Source organism: Sorex fumeus, unplaced genomic scaffold (assembly GCF_029834395.1).
Source record: "Sorex fumeus unplaced genomic scaffold, SorFum_2.1 ptg000042l, whole genome shotgun sequence".
Classification (NCBI taxonomy): domain Eukaryota; kingdom Metazoa; phylum Chordata; class Mammalia; order Eulipotyphla; family Soricidae; genus Sorex; species Sorex fumeus.
In genome coordinates this window covers 5,575,044-5,593,457 of record NW_026606099.1, presented here as the reverse complement: position 1 = coordinate 5,593,457, position 18,414 = coordinate 5,575,044, and the positions used below count along the sequence as shown (strand labels likewise).

The window sequence follows — 18,414 nt, the reverse complement described above, 5'->3', positions numbered from 1 at the left end:
AGTGATGCGGTGAAGTCAGCACTCATGAAGGGCCGCAGAGCCGCTGCATTGGGTAGGGAGCAGTTTGGCAGAGGGAGAAGGCCTGTCGGGGGACACGGCTGTGAGGGTGGGTGAAGGAGACTCTTCTGAGCATCAGGGAAGATGTGGATTAAAGACGGGCTACCGCTGGCTGGGTCAGAGAGGCACAAACAGGCCTCTGAACACCGCCAGGTGTCACTTCTGATCACAGAGCCTGGAAGAGTCACTGGATACGACCCACTCACTCCTCTCCAAAAAAAGAGAGGCAACGGGGGCCGGAGCAATAGCACAGTGGGTAGGGCATTTGCCTTGCACACAGCCGACCCAGGTTCGATTCCCAGCATCCCATATGATCCCTCGAGCACCACCAGGAGTAATTCCTGAGTGCATGAACCAGGAGTAACTCCTGTGCATCGCCATGTGTGACCCAAAAAGCAAAAAAAAAAAAAAAAAAAAGCAAAAAGAGGGAAAACAGCTGCGGAGGAAATGAAGTTGCTGACAGGGCAGAGGGAGCAGGGCAGCTGAGGACGGGAGGGACCTGGCCGGAGCTAGGGGGTGGCCTTGGGGGCGAGGGATTGAGGCACACAGGAGTGTGACGTGATGTTTATAGGCAGCAGGCAGGGAGCCTGGGAGCCCCGCCTTATCTCAGGTCTTTCTGGAACATATCAGGCCAGACTAGGCTGGAAATGAGCCTGCCTTGGAGGCGTGTGGATGAAAGAGCGCGTTGGGAATTGCTGCCGTGGAGGGTGGAGGGTGGAGGATGGAGGAGGAAGAGGCGGGAGGATTCTGGCACTGCAGCGAAGCCTCCGGGCCGGGACTGTGCTCTGGGGCTGGTCTTAGCCCAGGTGGGCAGGAGCAGGGCCCAGACGCTCCCACCACTGCGCTGGCCTCCAGCTCCCCAGCCCCCCAGGAACCTTCAGTCCTCACTGCCTCTGAGTGGCACCTGAGCACCCTGCTAGTCTCCCTGTGGCCATCCGATCCAGAAGTTCATGCCACAGGTACTGCTGCTGTGCCAGCCGCTGGCAGACAGGCCACAACCCTGCCCCTGCTAGGCGTGAGTCCAGTAGCCATAGCAACAAGGAGCCAATGAACTGATCCTTGTAGTAGTGAGTGGACTGGGGGCTCCTGAGGGTGAAGGTTGTAAACCCTGCAGGACTCTGGAGCTCTGGGCTGAAGAACCTCTTCCTGGGGAAGACAGAGGATCGCACTGACATCCTGATGGCACAGAACACTTTGTGGGGCACTTAGAAAATAAATACTATCTATGGACTGAATTTGATTTGGTTTGTTTTCTCATTTTGGGGCGTATTTTTTTTTGAGCCACATGTGGTGGTACTCGGGGGCTCCTCCTGGCTCTGTGCTTCTGGGGTAGACCATGTGGTTCAACCCTGGCCTCCGCATGCAGTGCAGGCACTCAGCCTTTAGTGATCTCCACAGAACCTGAGCTGGAAGTTTTAGGTCATAAGATAGTGTCTGGGCTAGAGCAAGAGCACAGCGGGTAGGGCGTTTGCCTTGCATGCGGCCGACCTGGCCGACCCAAGTTCAATTCCTTCACCCCTCTGGGAGAGCCCGGCAAGCTACCGAAAGTATCTCACCTGCACGGCAAAACCTGGCAAGCTCCCCGTGACGTATTCAATATGCCAAACGCAGTAACAACAAAATCTCACAATGGAGACATTACTGAGTCCACTTGAGCAAATCGATGAACAACGGGAGGACAGTGCTTACAGTGCTACAAAGATAGTGTCTGGGGGACCACTTTGGGTTAGGTGGTCAACTGTGCCCTGGGCCCCAAAGTTCAGTATTTCGAGAAGCAGACTCATTCTGTTCCCTTTTCCTCCTTCAAAATCTGACCACTACCCTGCCCGTTGTCCAGTTCTGGGGTGACCATTAACCCACCACACCTCGCCTTCCAACACCCTGCCTGGTGCCCTGGCAGAGTAGGAAGTTCAGGGAGGGCTGGGCGGCCTCCATCTCTCCCCCCTTCTCTCTCTTTCTCTCTCTCTCAGTGCTGTGTTCTTCGTCACCTACATGACCCTGGCCTGCTGCTCTGGACCCAGGTATGATGATGGTTTGAGGATCCTGTGTGAACTTGAGCAGAACCTTGGGGGGAGTCCCGGTGCCTGCACTGGGTGGGCAGTCAGCCATGGCCTGGCTCTGGCCTCTGCCAACAGCCCACCCCCTTCTCTGACTTGGTGCCTTGTGAGGGGCAGATGGGAGAATATGGGAATGTGGCAGAAAGATGAGGCTCCGAGGACTGGTTGGGATCCCACCCCTCGGTGTGGAGGGCCAGCTGGAGCACCCTGACTAACCCTGCTCTTGTCTTGCAGGAGGCACTTCCCATGGAACCTCATTCTCCTGACCATCTTCGTAAGGCCTGCCTGGGGGGGATGGCGGGGGAGGGACGGGATTCACTGGGAGGTCACTGGGGTATTTCCCCCCACACACACCTCTTTCCCAAGAGCGTTCCATCCTCCCTTCCAAATGGGCGGTCGCCCGTCATCCCTCCCAACCCTGCCAGTTTCTTTTCATTGTGTTTTGGTTTTTAAGAGATTTTATGTGGTGGATCCTAGACCGATGAATAATGAACAGTGGGGGGTCTGGGGAGGTGAAACTACAATATAGTTGGACTACAATATAGTCAGCTGGTGCATGGTCAGCCAGGCCGCTCCTGAGTGCTAGAGGTAACAGTGAGAGCCAGCGGGCGGGAGCGATAGTTCAGCAGGCAAGACACTTGCCTTGCATGCGCTCAACCTGAGTTCGATTCCCAGCACCCCCTGTGGTCCCCTGAGGCCCACCAGGAGTGATCCCTGAGTGTAGAGGCAGGAGTAAATCCTGAGCACTGCCTTCAACAAAACAAAAAGTGAGAGTTGGCTCAGAGTCTGAGGTCTGTGCACGGGAAGGAGCACAGACCCTGAAGGTGTCCTCGTCTGCTTCTCCTTTCAGACCCTGTCTATGGCGTACCTCACGGGGATGCTGTCCAGGTAAGGGGTCTGGCCTCTGGGCAGTGGGGAGGGGCTCGTGTAGGCAGGGAGGGACCGGTGACTCCCCAGTTGCAGCTTCAGCCAGAGATGCTCCGCCAGCTGCAACTTGAGCTGTGCACACAGGAGAACCAACTCCCAGCCCAGCCTACTGGGTCCTCCGAGCACCCTCATGAGTGACCCCCCCAAGCATGAAGCCAGAAGTAGCCCCTGAGCATAGTGTGGCCCACAAACTCCAACCCCCCAGACCCACTCACCATCACACAGCTCAGGCCCCAGTGCCAAGACACTGCTCCTCCACCCGCCTCCAGACCCTTTTGATGACAGGCAGGGCCCAGTGGGAAGGGGGGTGGGGGAGCATCCTGGGAGAGAGGAGAGGCCAGGGGTCGGGTGCTGGGGAGACCAGGGGGGCTGCTACAGAGCCCCGGGGCCTCTTGTCCCACCAGTTACTACAACACCAAGTCTGTGCTGCTGTGTCTGGGCATCACGGCCCTCGTCTGCCTCTCCGTCACCCTCTTCAGCTTCCAGACCAAGGTCAGCCCCCGGGACACAGGGTGGTGGAGGTGTGGGGGAGACAGAAGAGGCACTCGGGCTCTGGGGGGCACCTGAAACGGGAGAGGGAAGGAAGGCGGGGTCCCCAGGAGTGCGGGTGGCTGGTGGGGTGCTCAGGAGAGCAGAGCCGCTCTGCGCAGGCCCGGCCCCCTCCGCTGACGCTGTCTGTCCCTGCAGTTCGACTTCACCTCGTGCCAGGGCGTGCTCTTCGTGCTGCTTATGACGCTCTTCTTCAGCGGCCTCGTCCTGGCCATCCTCCTGCCCTTCCAATACGTGAGTCCTCACCCTCGTCGTCGGGTCTCCCAGCCCTGTGGGGGGCGGGGGTTGGCCCCAGGCTGCAGTGTCCTCCCACACCCTCCAGGGAAGGCTCAGCGCCCAGGGCTCCAGGCTGCCGTCCTGTCCCAGGACACCTGTCCGAGGACTCTTGGCGGGGGAAGCACAAACACGGTGGCTTTTCTTGGCAGGCCAGCTCCTGCCACATCCGCCTCACCTTTTCCCACAGGGGTGGGGGTTGGCCGAGGCTGAGGCCAGGTCGGAGCACTTAAAGCAAGGCAGGAGGGCAGTGCCGCCGCCACCGCCACCGCACGCACGGGGCACACAGCAGCTGGCAGGTGGATAGGGGGAGCACCCCTCGCCCCCCATTAGGTTTCCTGGGCACGGCTGCCTTCCCCCTGAGCCCAGCCCATTCCAGGTGCAGGGCAGTCTGCACTGGAGAGGAGGGGGCTGATTGAGGGCATCCCAGCGGGGCCTGACAACCAAAGAGATGGGCCCTGCTAAGTGCCTAGAGCTTCCCACAGGGCGCCTCGGGTCCTCCAGAGCCCCCTCGTGACTGCAGAGAACAGCGTCCTAGCTCCACCCGATCCTGCGAGCCTGTAGGTCTTGGTGCCTGCTCCAGGAGTTTGCTGCTGGCATTTCCTTGGCTCTTCCCAGGATCCTGTTGACAAAGGGAGGGGCCGGAGCTGGCCTGGGGGCCCTCTGTGAGGGGGGCAGGGGGGTGAGCCCCAGACAGTGCTTTATTGACGCAAGCCTGCTCCTGTTTCCAGGAATCTCCTGGGGCAGACCTTTCAGGGCACCCTGGGACTGGGGGGAGCAGACGTCAGGCTCTGTTCCACCTCCTGCAGGCCATGTCAGATGGCAGCTGACACCCCCCCCCCCCCCACATCCCTGAGTGAAAGGCTTTGTCCTCTTCACCCTGAGACCTTCTCCTACTTCTCACCGCCTGCAGAGGGACTTGTGAACCCTCCTGTGCCCAGTGACTGGAGAAGCCCAGGCCACACACAGGCTGTCAGGCTCCTCTTGCCTGAGTGGAAGGGAGAAGACCAGGTCTAACGGGAGCTCCCGGCAAGCTCCTGCAGGACCAGCCTTCCCAAGCACCCAGGGAATTTAGTCTGGGGCTTCTCGCGGACTATGGGAGTGTTGGGGGTTAGGACAAGTCCCCCGAGGAGGCCTGTCTCACATCCCCCAAACACTGGAGAACCCTCCTCCCTGCCTCCACAATGCGCCCAGTCCCTAAAGCTCTCTCCCCTCCCTCTCTGCAGGTACCCTGGCTCCACGCAGTGTATGCCGTGCTGGGAGCAATCGTGTTCACGCTGGTGAGTGCAGGGGACTGCTTTCCTGGCACCCCGCCCCCTCCACCTTCCCTGTCCTCCTCTTGTTTTCCTCCTCAGTGACTTACTGGAGCACCTGTGGGCTCGGGGGAGCTCCCATTAGGAATGCTGCTCCCCTGTGCAGCCCCACCGGCTAGGCAGAGGAGGAGAGGTTCAAACTGCTGGTTTTGAGCTACAGAGAGGCACCCTCAGCTCCTCGGAAGCACTCGTGGAGAGTGAGGGACGGAGGGCTGGACAGGGAGGGGTCTGGGCCTCACGGATATGGTTCTCCCTTGCTCTCCCAGAGGTCATCTGGGATGGCTTCTCAGTGCCAGGGAGATTCCCTGTCCCTGCAAGAGTGATAGATACCCTTAGATTCTTGCGCTTGGGTCTTGTCTGTTGACAGAGAGGGCTGATGAACTTCATTGTCATCATCATCACAGTAGTAGCTACTAGTTGCTCCCCAGCCTCCAGCAAGCTCTCCATGTACCTGACTCCTCCCTGAATCCTCCCTGAAATAGGTCCTATCGTTCTCAAAGTCGGATGAGAAGCCTGAGGGAGCACAGTGCAGGGCACTGCTGGGGTTGGCCCTGGCAGCCTCTGAGCACAGCTATCTGCAGAGAGTGGCCCCTGCGTCTAGCACCCCGGGCAGGCAGGGCCAGAGTGCAGCGCTGGACAGCCCCGCCACAGAGCCGTGCTTGGCTAGAGTGCTCGGGGACAAGGAAGCACACCCGGGACAGCTTTACTCAAGTGGGCTTCATCGCCTAGACATTACAGTGCTCCATCCAGGGACAAGCTAGAGTTGGTGACATCACTTTAGGGTGGGGCTGGGGTGTCCATAGCCAGTCAGGACCGTAACCCTGTTCTCTCCCTCATTAGGGTGTTCAGCCCCGCTGGGTCTGGCGAGAGCCCAACCTTGGTCAAAGATTTCAGGGGATTGTGGGGACAGACTAGGAGAGTATAGGGGGTGGGGTTTAGAGGTCAGAACTGTGAGCAGTGGTTTGCAGGGTGGATAAAGATGGAGCCAGGAGTGGAAATGTGGTAGATTGATTCCTTCATCCAAAGGTCCTTAATGAGACCCACAGCATCGGGGTGTATGTTGGGCACCCAGGGGGGCGTAGTGTGCCCTCCATGACTCCAGGCTCTGAGTCTGAGGACCTGATGGGAGGACCTAGGCATCTTCTAGCGACCCCCCTTTTACAGATGAGAAACCTGAACCTTGCAGAGTGCTCTGTCCATGATTTTCCTTCCAGATCATGATAGAGCAGCTGGATCGAGTTGATGCTATCTTGTCCCCACTCACCAGAGCTTTCGTAGTAAACACAGAAAGGTCCTTGGTGGCAGGCGGGGCTAAAACTCAAGTAGCACTGAATGGTGGTTCATCCTGTGATACTAACTTCTAACTCCTGGCCAGTGCTCTTCCTGCTAAGAGGAGGGGTCATGGCAGGGCCCAGGTGGGGAGGTCACGCAGCCATGGCCAACACACAGAAGCTCTCAGCCCACAGCGGTGGGGTGGGATGAACAGCACCTAGCGAATCACCTAATCATTGTTACAATGATAACACTCCCAGCCAACTGTTCCACCCTCTCTTTTCCAGGGTCGTTTCACACCCACTACATCCAACACACCCAGGAGGGAGGCTGTGTGGAGGTTTTCCATACCCGCACCCCTGGGCTTTCGGGGTGGCACAGAGTCTAGGGCAGATTTAGGACAGGACCCTTATGTCTTGTGCCAGCCTGGCGCCATCCCCAGTGCCTCTGGACTCCATGGGTGGGCTTGAGTGGGCAGAGGCTGAGGGAGGCCATTTGGCATCTCACACCCTCCCTCACAGCATCAGTGCTGCCCTCCTCACTGGTTATTCCCAGAAGCACCAGGCAGCTATGATTATCCCAGCCGGAAAAAAACATCCCACAAAACTTTTGATTCACACTCCTCTCTCTTGCCCACTTAGAACAAAGTTCCTTATAAGGGAAACTATACATACTATTTCCACCCCCCCCTCCTCCCTCCTCCCTTCTCTCTTAAAACAGCAAATTAAAGAAGCACTGCTTTATCTAGGTTGTCAGAAACCAGCATGATAATTGAGCATCTATGTCCCTCAGGAGCCCAGAAAAGTCTGTTTCCTCCACCACCAAGCAGTTGGCCCAGTCTATCCCCTAACCTCCATCCCCTCTGGTAACCGCTATTTTGTTCTTAGAATCTAAGAGCTCGTTTGGTTTCTTTTACATCCACAAGAGAGAAAAATATTTGTCCTTCTCTGATGTGTTTCACCTCACCCAGGCTACATGTGGCTGAGTAGTTCTCCGTTGACCCTAGATCACATCTTCAGCCACCTTCCACTCATGAGCATGTAGGCTGTTTCCAGAGCTTGACTGTTTTGAATATGCCGTGAGGGCCAGAGGGTGTGTGTTTTTTTGTTTGCCATGAGTGGGTTTTTTTTTTTTTCAAGTCATCAGATAAAGGCCCAGAAGTGAGATAGCTAAGTCATATGGTATTTCTGCTGAGCTTTTTGAAGAATTTCAGTATTGCTTTCCTTAGTGACCCCGCTGGGTCCCGTTCCTACCATCCCTACCAACACTGTTTGGCTTGTCTTTTAGATCATGACCTTTTCCTGAGGCATGAGATGGTATCTCCTTGTGGTTTTGATTTGTCTTTTTCTAGTAATAAGTGATAGTGAACATCTTTTTTTGTGAGCTTATTGTTTGTTTTCTTTAGAGAAATATCTATTCATATCATCTGCCCATTTTCCAAATCAGGCTGTTTTATTGTTGTTTGGAAGATATTCACAAATTCTATATCCCAGTGAGATGTTAATAACTCATTCTCTCTTTTAAAATTCTTTTTATTTTTAAATTTTATTTTCATAAGCTTGTTCACATTAATTACATTCAATATTTAAACACCAATCTCACCATCATTACACCTTCCCACCACCATAATTTTGAATTTTCCCACCACAATTCAATCCTGCCTGCCACAGGCAGATGCTAGATCATTTATTTTCTATTTCTTATTATGAATTTCATGAGAGGTCGGGTGGCTGCTTTTGCGGCCGTGTGTTCCTGGAATTCTGAAATTGTAAATGATTGGGGTCTGGATACATCTCTGTAGGAAACTAATCCATTTTGAGATTCATTTGCAAGTCTCTGAATCAAGGCCGGTGACATGCTTAAATATCACCCAGAGGCAGTTCATGGGCATAACAAACTGGACCCTGAAGGGGCGGGGAGACAGGAAGAGAACCCCCATTCCCACCATGCCTCATTGCCTGGAGTCTTCAGTCCCTGGTCCCGCATACCTGGGTTTTTCTTCTGGAAGTTTGTGGCCACTGAGGGGTTCATTTGTAGTGCATAGATAGAGGGCACCAGCTCCATCTGAGGTGCCCCAGTGAAATTGGCTCAGCTCAGGGTCTGGGGTTCTCTCTCTTTTGGGGGTGGGATTACAACTGGCGATGCACAGGGTTACTCCTGGCTCTGTACTCAGGAATTACTCTTGAGGTGCTCAGGGGACCATATGGGATTCTGGGAATTGAACCCAGGTCAGCCGCATACAAGGCAAACGCCTTATCCGCTGTGCTATCGCTCCACACCCAGCTCATTCTCTCTTAACCTCCTACAAAATGCTCTCCCCACGCTCACTAATGGGCTCCATGTGGCTAAATGCAGTGATCATTTCTCAGTCCCCGTCTTGCTCAACTCAGTAGCATTTGATTCAATTGCTCAATCCTGCCTCTCAGCAGCCCCTCAACATCTAGACCGCCAGCTCTTCTTCCTGAGGAAAGCCTTTCGGGCCCTCAGCTCCTCTTGCACTCAATTCTTGGGGACCCTCAGATTGCCTTTGGGCCCCTCTTTTTTGATAATGAGACTAACATCTCTAATTCCAGATAAGAATCAATCTCTCGGGGCTGGAGCGATAGTACAGTGGTTAGGGTGTTTGCCTTGCACGTGGCCAACCCAGGTTCAATCCCTGGCATCCCATATGGTCCCCCGAGCGCCACCAGGTGTAATTCCTGAGTGTAGAGCCAAGAGTGACCCTGAGCATCTCTGGATGTGACCCAAAAAGCAAAAAACAAACAAACAAAAAAGAATCTCTCTCTCTCTCTCTCTCTCTCTCTCTCTCTGGGATTCTGTGGTTTACAATGCTATTAATAATGGTTTCTCATGCACATAATTCTAACATCTCACCCATCACCAGTGTATTTCCTCGCTCTCCCCAAAATCAATACCCCTCACTCTCAGCCCTTCCAACTCAATTGTATGAATCAGTTCTCCCATTAAGTTGCCTTTAGACCTTTGTTGCTACCTCCCTGTGTATCTTCAAGTCCCACATATGTGAGAGAAATCAGCCTGTATCTATCCCTTTCCTTTTGTTTGATTTCCCTCAACATGCGTTCTCTGGTTCCACCCATGCTGCTACAAATTGCAGGATTTTGGTAGTTCTTAAGAGTTACATAGTATTCCATTGTACATACACAGACATAATTTCTTGATCCATTCATTCCATTCATTCATAGTTGGGCACTTTGGTTGTTACCATATCTTGGCTATTGTAATAAGTGTAAGTGATGAATACAGGAGTGTGTTTTTGTATTTTGGTGATATCACTGGGTCAGACGGTAGTTCTGCACTGTACTGTCCTCCCATTGTTCATCAATATACTCGAGCGGGCCCAGTAACATCTCCATTGTGAGACTTTGTTGTTACTGTGTGTTTGGCATATTGAATATGGGAGCTTGCCAGGCTTTGCCGTGCGGGCGAGATCTCTCGGTAGCTTGCTGGGCTCTCCGAGAGGGGCAGAGGAATTAAACTCCGGTCAGCCGTGTTGGCCGCATGCAAGGCAAATGCCCTACCCACTGTGTTATTGCTACAGCCCCTATAGAGAGTAGTTCTATTCCCTATTTTTTTGAGAGCTCTCCATATTTCTTCCCATCAAGGCTTAAGCAGATGACATTCCCACCAACAGTGGATGAGAATTCCTTTCTCATCACAGCCCCACAAACATTGACTAGTTCCAGACTTTTTGATCTGTGCCATTCTCACTGGTATGAGATGATATCTCATTGTTGTTTTTATTTCTATTTCCCTAATCATGAGTGATGATTAGCACTTTTTTTTATATGCCTGTTTGCCATCCATATGTCGTCTTTGGGGAAGTGTCTGTTCATCGCTTCACTCCATTCATTGATGGGATGGTTGGATTTTTGGTTGTTGAGTTTTGTGAGTGCTTTTTAGATCTTGGATATCAACCTTTTATCTGATGTATTGTGTGCAGATATTTTCTCCCATTTAGTAGGGTATCTTTTCATTAGAGCCTTAAGTTTCTTTCACTGTGAGAAAGTGTTTTAATTTGATGGAGTACTATGTGTCTAATTTTATTTTTGTTGTCTTTGCCACTGTGGTCATCTCATTGAAGAATCTGCTGTCAGTTTCCTGGAGAGTTTTTTTTTTTTTGCTTTTTTTGGGTCATACCCAGCAATGCTCAGGGGTTACTCCTGGCTTTGCATTCAGGAATCACTCCTGGAGGTGCTTGGGGGACCATATGGGATGCCGGGGATTGAACCCAGGTCGGCCGCATGCAAGGCAAACGCCCTACTCGCTGTGCTATTGCTCTGGCCCCCAGTTTCCTGGAGAGTTTTGCTGATGTTTTCTTCAATATATTCTATGGATTGTGTAGACCAGAACTTCTAATTGCCTTTTGCGTATCCCCACTTGGAAGTCGATTAGATGCTCAAACCTAATGCAGAACTGACCTGCTGCGGCTAGCGTGTGTTGTGCTGCAGTGGTCAGGACCCAGGGTAATCCAGCTTTACCGCCCAAGCAAGCAGAATATGGCCTAGTGCTCCTGGAGTAGCATGAACCCCGGGCCACACTGCTGGGATGCCCCTTCTAAAAGCAAAACCAAAAGGCAGAGCACCCACTTTTCCCTGCACCTGATTCTTCCACAGCCAGCCCCAATTCTGTAAGTGACGATGCTGTCCTATCAGTCACTCCAGCCAGGCACCCTCGGTGACTCCACGCTCCCCACCCCTCACTGCTGGCCCAGCAGCAAACACCCAAGATTCAGCTTCCATGTAGAACGGGACCCTGGGACGGCTTCTCTCTACCTCTGGTCCCTGTCACAGTACCTCCTCTCTGGATTCCTGCAGTGGCCTCCTACTGCCGCTCTCCTGCCCACCAGCACCCCATTCAGTGCTCAGCTAAGGTAGCCCGGCTCACCACCAGTGAGGCCGGGTTGCTTATTCCTTTGCGGATCATTGCTTGACTTTCAGCGATTGTTTCCCAGGCCCTGCAGGCCTCCCCGATTCACCCCTCCCAGCCCTCCCTTCACCCCCTCTGCTACAGCCCCACTCACCTCCATGCTGCTCCTGCAAACTCACTCCAGCCCAGGGCTCCGCCTCTGCAGTTCCCCTGGCCTGTCCCCTGGCATCAGAGTCACCTCAGTGCCTCCCTAGGGGCTTGCGTCATTTATAATCTGTGTGCCTGAGTCTGAGTGCACACACAACGCGCGAGCGTGCATGAGGGTACACACTCCGGACCCTGCTCCCTCTCACACACATGCCCACCATGCCACTCCTCCCCCATACACCCCCCCCCACACACACACCACAGCCCACACAGCGCCCACACTCTGACCCACATACCACAAGCCAAGCCCCCTCATGCTTCGTACACACTGCTTCCCCCTCTCACACACCATATGCCCCTCACCCCATCACACATAGACACAGTCCACTCCCCACTCCCCCCGTCTGTCTCTGTCTGTCTGTCTGTCTGTCTGTCTCTCTCTCTCTCTCTCTCTCTCACACACACACACACACACACACACACACTCTGCCCACTTCCTTCCCTGCTTTCTCTCCTCAGCCCTTCCCATCCCCCATGTACTCTTTTTCTGATTTATTGTTTTTCCCACTGCAGCAGGATTACGGTTTTGGAGGAAGAGATTTTGTCTGGCCTGTTCTTCAGGGCATCCACCGGCTCCATCCCCCTTCACTGCACCCCCCCCCCGCCCCCCGCCACATCACCTCCCACCTAGAATCAAGCCTGGCACACAGAATCAAGCCAGGCACAAATGATTGCCGAGAGGCAGAGCTGAGGGGCCAGAGCTAGGCCAAAAGCCAGTACCATTCTCTGTGAGTCACTGGAGAAGGAACCTGGCTGCCTAATTAGCCACTAATGTCTCATTAGGAGATAAACATGGGCTGGCTGGGTATATCCTGTGCATTGTGTAAACACCAGTCAGCACGTGCCCGTGTGCCAGGGTGCTCCCCCAGCTCCTTTGCAGCTCCCGTCCCTCTCAGAGGCCTGGCCCCGCCCTGCCCCTCCGCCCAGGTCCCTTAGAGGCCACTACGCTCACCCCCCACCTCCTCTCGCTCAGGGGCCCAGGCCGGAAGTGCAACCCCTCAAGCTAAGGTCCCCGTGCCTTTCCATTGGCCCCTCTTGGAAGGACCTGGCTTCACTCTTTTTTTTTTTTTTTTTTTGCTTTTTGGGTCACACCCGGCGACGCTCAGGGGTTACTCCTGGCTCATGCACTCAGGAGTCACCCCTGGTGGTGCCCGGGGGACCATATGGGATGCTGGGAATCGAACCTGGGTCGGTCGCGTGCAAGGCAAACGCCCTACCCGCTGTGCTATCTCTCCAGCCCCCTGCTGGCAGCGTCACTTCTATGGAAACCGTGGTCACACAGCACACCTTGTACACACACCATGCCACACACACATACACTCCGTAGCACATACACACCACACGTACACACCATCACTTACACACATCATATCACACATGTACAGATTACACACACACACCGCGACATACACACACCACACCATGCCACACACACACACATCACACGCACTGTTTCCAGTGCTCATGTGCAGTGTGAAATGCCAATGTGGGTGGAAAGCCTATTTAGAAGAATCTTTCTTTCCCGTCCCTTTTCTTTTCCCCCTGTTGCTGCTGCCGCTGCTGTGATGAGGGTCGCCCATACCTGCTGGCATTGGGCCACTCGGAGGTGCTGCAAGCGTGCTGGGATCCTGTGAGGCAGTGCTGGGGCTCGAACCTGCAGCCTCACACCTGCAGTGCCGTGGAGCCAGCCTGGGCCCCCCACCGAAGTCCCTGCTTTTCTGACTCACAGCTTGCAGCCCCAGCAGGGGACCCATCTCCTGAACGAGTGTCCAGGCCAGATGAAGGGCCCTGGGAAAGAGTGGGTCTGCCTCGCCCACCCACCCTGCCTTCCACCAGCACAGAGATGTGCTCTGCTCCCTTCACTAGACAGACCCTGAAGTCGAAACAGCTGCGCGAGCCCAAGGCACGGTGTGATTCTGTCAAAAATTCTTCTATTCCATCTGGTTTAGAGGCCTTTTTGCCCCCACGGTTTATGTGAGACTGAAAGACCCAGCGAGAACCTGGCCTCACCCCACCCCCACCCCCCAGGCCCACACTTCAGTCTTGGCATCTTCCTGCAGGGGGGAGGCCTGGAGTGCCTGGGCGCTGGGCAATTGCTCCTTCATGGGGAGAGGGCATTGGGTGTCTCCTCCCAGGCCCCACCTCAGTCTCACTTCCTGAGGCCCTAATCCCCCTGCTCAGGTGCGGCCACACCTGCTCACACCGGCTCTCACCTTCTGGGCCACGGACACAAAGAAGGTGAGAGTCGCCCCCTCCCAGCCCAGTGGGTGACTCAGGGCACCCCTTCCCCCCACCAGTGGGGAGCAGGGGGAGGAGCCGATGAGGCAGGGGCAGAGGCCTGGGCCTTCCCGCCAGCTGGGTTTATTTGCTGACGTGGGCCCGGCAAGTCACTGAAGCATTCCGCACCCTTTCCTCTTCTTTAAAATGGGAGAGTGGGAGAACATTCATTTATGTTCTCACACAGCTGCGACCGGGATTACACAAGCTCAGGGTCGGGACGCAGAACAGGGGGAGGCAGGGCGCTGGTTCTGGGCTTTCCCGTGTGCGAAGCTCCATCACCCGGGCCACGGCCGGCAGGAGAGCTGTGGGGCGAGCAGGGGCCACCGACACTGTGGCGGCGTCCTCAGGGCTTCGTTTCCTGACCTGGGGGATGTGAATTGTCCAGGAACCCCCACAGGGCCAGCTGGGCTTTGCAGTGAACAGAAGCACCGGCTGCTCTTTTTTTTTTTTTTTTGCTTTTTGGGTCACACTCGGCGATGCACAGGGGTTCCTCCTGGCTCTGCACTCAGGAGTTACTCATGGCGGTGCTCAGGGGACCATATGGGATGCTGGGAATCGAACCCAGGTCAGCCGTGTGCAAGGCAAACGCCCTACCCGCTGTGCCATCACTCCAGCCCCAGCACCGGATGCTCTTAGCTCCCACGGTGTGCGGAAGCACCAGCAGGCAGCAACTTTGACCTAGGCTAGGTGCCACCCGGCCGGGCTGCTACGCTCCTGCCATGGACCCCGCACGAGCCTGCTGGACTCCCCACTACTGTGCCTTTGCTCCCCGGGCCCTGCACACTGACTGGCTGTGCCATTTCAACTTGGAACTGCCAGGGCAGAGGGGTTTTCTGTTGGCACCAGACAGCAATTGAACCCTGGTCTCTCTGCAGAGCCTTTCCTCCATCCTTCACCCTTTTTTGCGCCAGCCTAGGGCACAAGGATTTCAAGCGCACATCTCTTTCCTACAGAATTCTCCAAGCCCAGTGCCCCCTGCCCCCCCCCCCCGCATCCCCTGTGGCACTCTTGGACTGACCTGTTTGTGCGTCTCTTCCTGTCTCTTCCACCCTTACACACCGACACTCACACCACAACAGAATTCACCACACGTATCACCATGTGCACATCACCCACACACCCACCACACCACACATACACACCGTGACACAGGCCTCTAATACCTACTACCACACACACACAACACATATACCACGTAACACACCAGACCACACATAGAGAACGGTACATCATTTGCCGGGCACACAACATACGTATCACAACTCACACAACATACATAGCACAACTTGCACATATATCACAACTTACAACTTACACACACACTTATTTATCTTAAGTGTGCATGTAGTTCTTAATTCTTAGAGAATTAAGAATTCTCTAAGAATTAAGTGGGGGTAAGGAGGGGGCCTGCGGGCCGGAGCGATAGCACAGCGGGTAGGGCGTTTGCTTTGCATGCAGCCAACCTGGGTTCGATCCCTGGCATCCCATATGGTCCCCCAAGCACCTCCGGGAGTGATTCTTGAGTATAGAGCCAGGAATAACCCCTGAGCATCACTGGGTATGACCCAAAAAACCAAAAAAAAAAAAAACCAAAAAAAAAAAGAAGGGGGCCTGGGACCAGAACCATATTACCGCATGTAGAGCATTTGACTTGCACACGGTCAAACCAGGTTTAATTCCCAGCACCCCATATGGTCCCCCAAGCCCACCAGGAGTGATCCCTGGGTGCAGGGCCAGGAGTTCACTGTAAGCATCGCCAGGTATGGCCCCAAAACACAGAGGGGGTGCAGAGAGATAGTATAGGGGGTAAGGTGTTTGCCTTGCATGTGACCAACCCAGGTTCAATCCCAGGAACCACATTTGAACCCAACCAAGAATGATCCCTGAGCACAGAGCCAGGAATAAGCCCTGAGCACTGCCACTGCCCCATCTCAACAACAAATTAAGTGAAAGAATTCATGAACTACCCTTTTGTGTTACGTTAGCCCCTGTTCCTTTTTAAATGTCTATTTTAGTAGTATGTCTTCATCTATTTTGTTTCTTGAAATCTTAAAAAGCCCAGGGAAGGCTGCCTTCCCCGGCAGTAACTGCTGTGCTCAGCTGTCTTTCCTTGCAGACCTTTCTAGATGCATTTTCTACATACTTGCTAGCGGGGCTCCTTGGCACAGGGTTTTGCAAGGCTCGTTGCATAAAGGGGATCATATGACACTGGTTTTTCTGTAACTTGCTATCTCCTCATAATGGCTCGCATCCCAGAAGTTGCTGCCTCATGCCCACAGGTCATTGAACCAGCCCCTGCTTGAGCACTTGGGTGTGCAGAGCCAGCCCCGCACGGCACACTCATGCAGGCATTTCTGCAAGACAGACCTGGGTGTGCTGTTCTTGATGCTGACTTGAAGCCCTGCAAACCCAACTTTTTAAGTTTAGCGCCTGTTTGCTGGTAGCTCCGAGTGGGCCTTTCCCTGGACTGTTTCCCTCAGAGCTTCACCTCAGGGGGCGCAACAGACCAAAGCCCTGGGCTCAGCAGGGTCAGACTGCACTTGTGGCCAGGGTGTCCTGGCTAGGGCCAGCCCCAGCCAACAGGGTGAGCTGAGGGAGCTTGCTTGCTCACACACACACACACACACACACACACGCACGCACACACACACACACACACAAATACGGGGCTTCTCAGCCCTCCCTCTCCACAAACCCACTCTGCCTGCCTTGGTTGGAACAGGGAGCAGATGATCTGGCTCCAGCCCTAGATAAATGGCCATTAGCAGGTCACTCAGTGCACTGAGAGTCCCTTCCTCCAGCGCAAAATAGGGTTACAACATCCAGGGCTGAGGCCTCAAGTGTGAAAGAACCGTTGAGACCTAAGTTAACAGCACCCAGTCCTGCTCCTGCTTCTGCTCCTGTCTCCTGTGCTTCTTCCTACAAAGTTTTTCGTTTGTTTTATTTGGGGTGGGGGGCAATACCTGGCAGATCTCAGGGGCTACTCCCTGCTCTGTAGGGTAGGGCGAGGCATCACTCCTGGCAGTGTTTGGGGGGGACATGAAGTTTTGGGGGGTGGAACCCAGGTCTCCCGCACGCAGAGCCAGTGCTTCACCTTCTAAGCTCTCTTCCTGGCCCTCCTGTGCTGACCCTTTAGGGGTAGCTCTGCCCACCGGATGCCAACCAAGGTACCTGCTCTCCCTCAAGACATGAGCTAAGCATCTGACTGTTCTTGCGTCACGGTCAGCTCTCTAAAGTAGATGCTCAAGCAATCTGGCTGGGACTAAAGGACGGGCAGCCTTCCACAGACTCTCAGGCAAGGGTCTGTGGTGAACGATCTAGGCAGTGGGACTCAGGTTGGGGCACGCTCCAGCCAATAACAGATAAGCATCCATGGCTAGTGGCCTCGGGCAGGGACAGAGACCATTTCATTCCTCTTTCCTCCAAGAGAAGAGCCGGCTGGGGGCTCTGGGGGCCCTCAGCAGCGGGTGCTTTTTGTAAGGGCCACCCCCAGACCCAGTCAGGTCCAAGCCTTCTAGGTTGAGAGATTCGATTTCATTAGCTCACTCAGGGGTGACTAGGCTCTGGGAAATCAACCAAGCAAGCGACTGATTGATAGCCAGATCAGCAATTTATTAACTAAAGCTGGCAACGGCAGCTGCTTAAGCAGCCTCTGGCTTTGGCGCTGGCTCCGTTCCTTGATCCTTCTCTCAGCAGAAGGAAATTCACTTGTGTGTGCAAATCAGAGTCAGGAGCAGCAGCGTGGCATGGAGTGGAGGATCCCCAGAGGACATGAGAGTTGATGCCACACACACACACACACACACACACACACACACACACACACACACACAAACACACGGGCCTCCACTGGCCCTGCCACCCCGCAGCCGGTAGGGGCAGCTGTGAGGATTCCCACGCAGCCCATGCACTCAGGCCCCGGCCCTGGCTTCAGGCTTTTCCCTGCGCTGAGGCCACACAGCTTCCCCTTGTCAAGTTTCTGTCTCCTGAATGAGCCGCAGGAGACAGCAGGTCCCACAGCAGTGTTCTGCCACGTGTTCTGCATGCTCCGGGGAGGCAGCTCTTGGCCGCTCATGGAACTGCGTTCCTGGCAGGCTCCAGCTCACTCCGCACAGCCCCAGGAGGCCTACACACTGCTCCCCTTCCTGACGGGGAGACCTGGGTGGGATCCCAGGGCTAGCCAGGAGGGACACTGAGCCTTGGACCCCAGGTCATTGGACTACTAAGCCCATGCTCATCACCTCATCTCCATGTTGGAGGGCGACTTGCTCTGAGGCCCAAAGGCTGGAATTGCTTCCTCCTTCCCAGAATTCTGAGATGGGCACTGTAGAGAGCATCTAGGGGGCTGCGTCCTAATTACTGAGTCCTGGGGCCAGAGAATGGGTGTTGGGGGCAGGAAGGGGAGCCTCCAGGTGAAATGCAGTTTCCCTTGCAACCTCAGCCCCTCCTGGCCCTCATCTCCCCCTCCCTACACCCACTGCCCTCAATTCTACCTTCCCTGGGGAGCCCCTCACCTCCAGGGCTCTCCTAGACCTCATCACCCCAACCAACTCCTATTCCTCCTGTCAACCCAGCGAAGCCTCACCTGTCCT

General features: G+C 54.7%; 1 protein-coding gene across 1 annotated transcript in view; it reads left to right on the top strand.

Moving 5' to 3' along the window:
- Positions 1-18,414, top strand: part of FAIM2 (Fas apoptotic inhibitory molecule 2) — a 31,226-nt gene that overhangs the window by 10,643 nt on the left and 2,169 nt on the right. The window contains exons 6-11 of the mRNA XM_056120064.1: positions 2,028-2,078; positions 2,349-2,388; positions 2,965-3,002; positions 3,446-3,533; positions 3,729-3,824; positions 5,090-5,143. Coding sequence (XP_055976039.1) covers positions 2,028-2,078; positions 2,349-2,388; positions 2,965-3,002; positions 3,446-3,533; positions 3,729-3,824; positions 5,090-5,143 — 367 coding nt within the window. The remainder of the gene's footprint in view (positions 1-2,027; positions 2,079-2,348; positions 2,389-2,964; positions 3,003-3,445; positions 3,534-3,728; positions 3,825-5,089; positions 5,144-18,414) is intronic.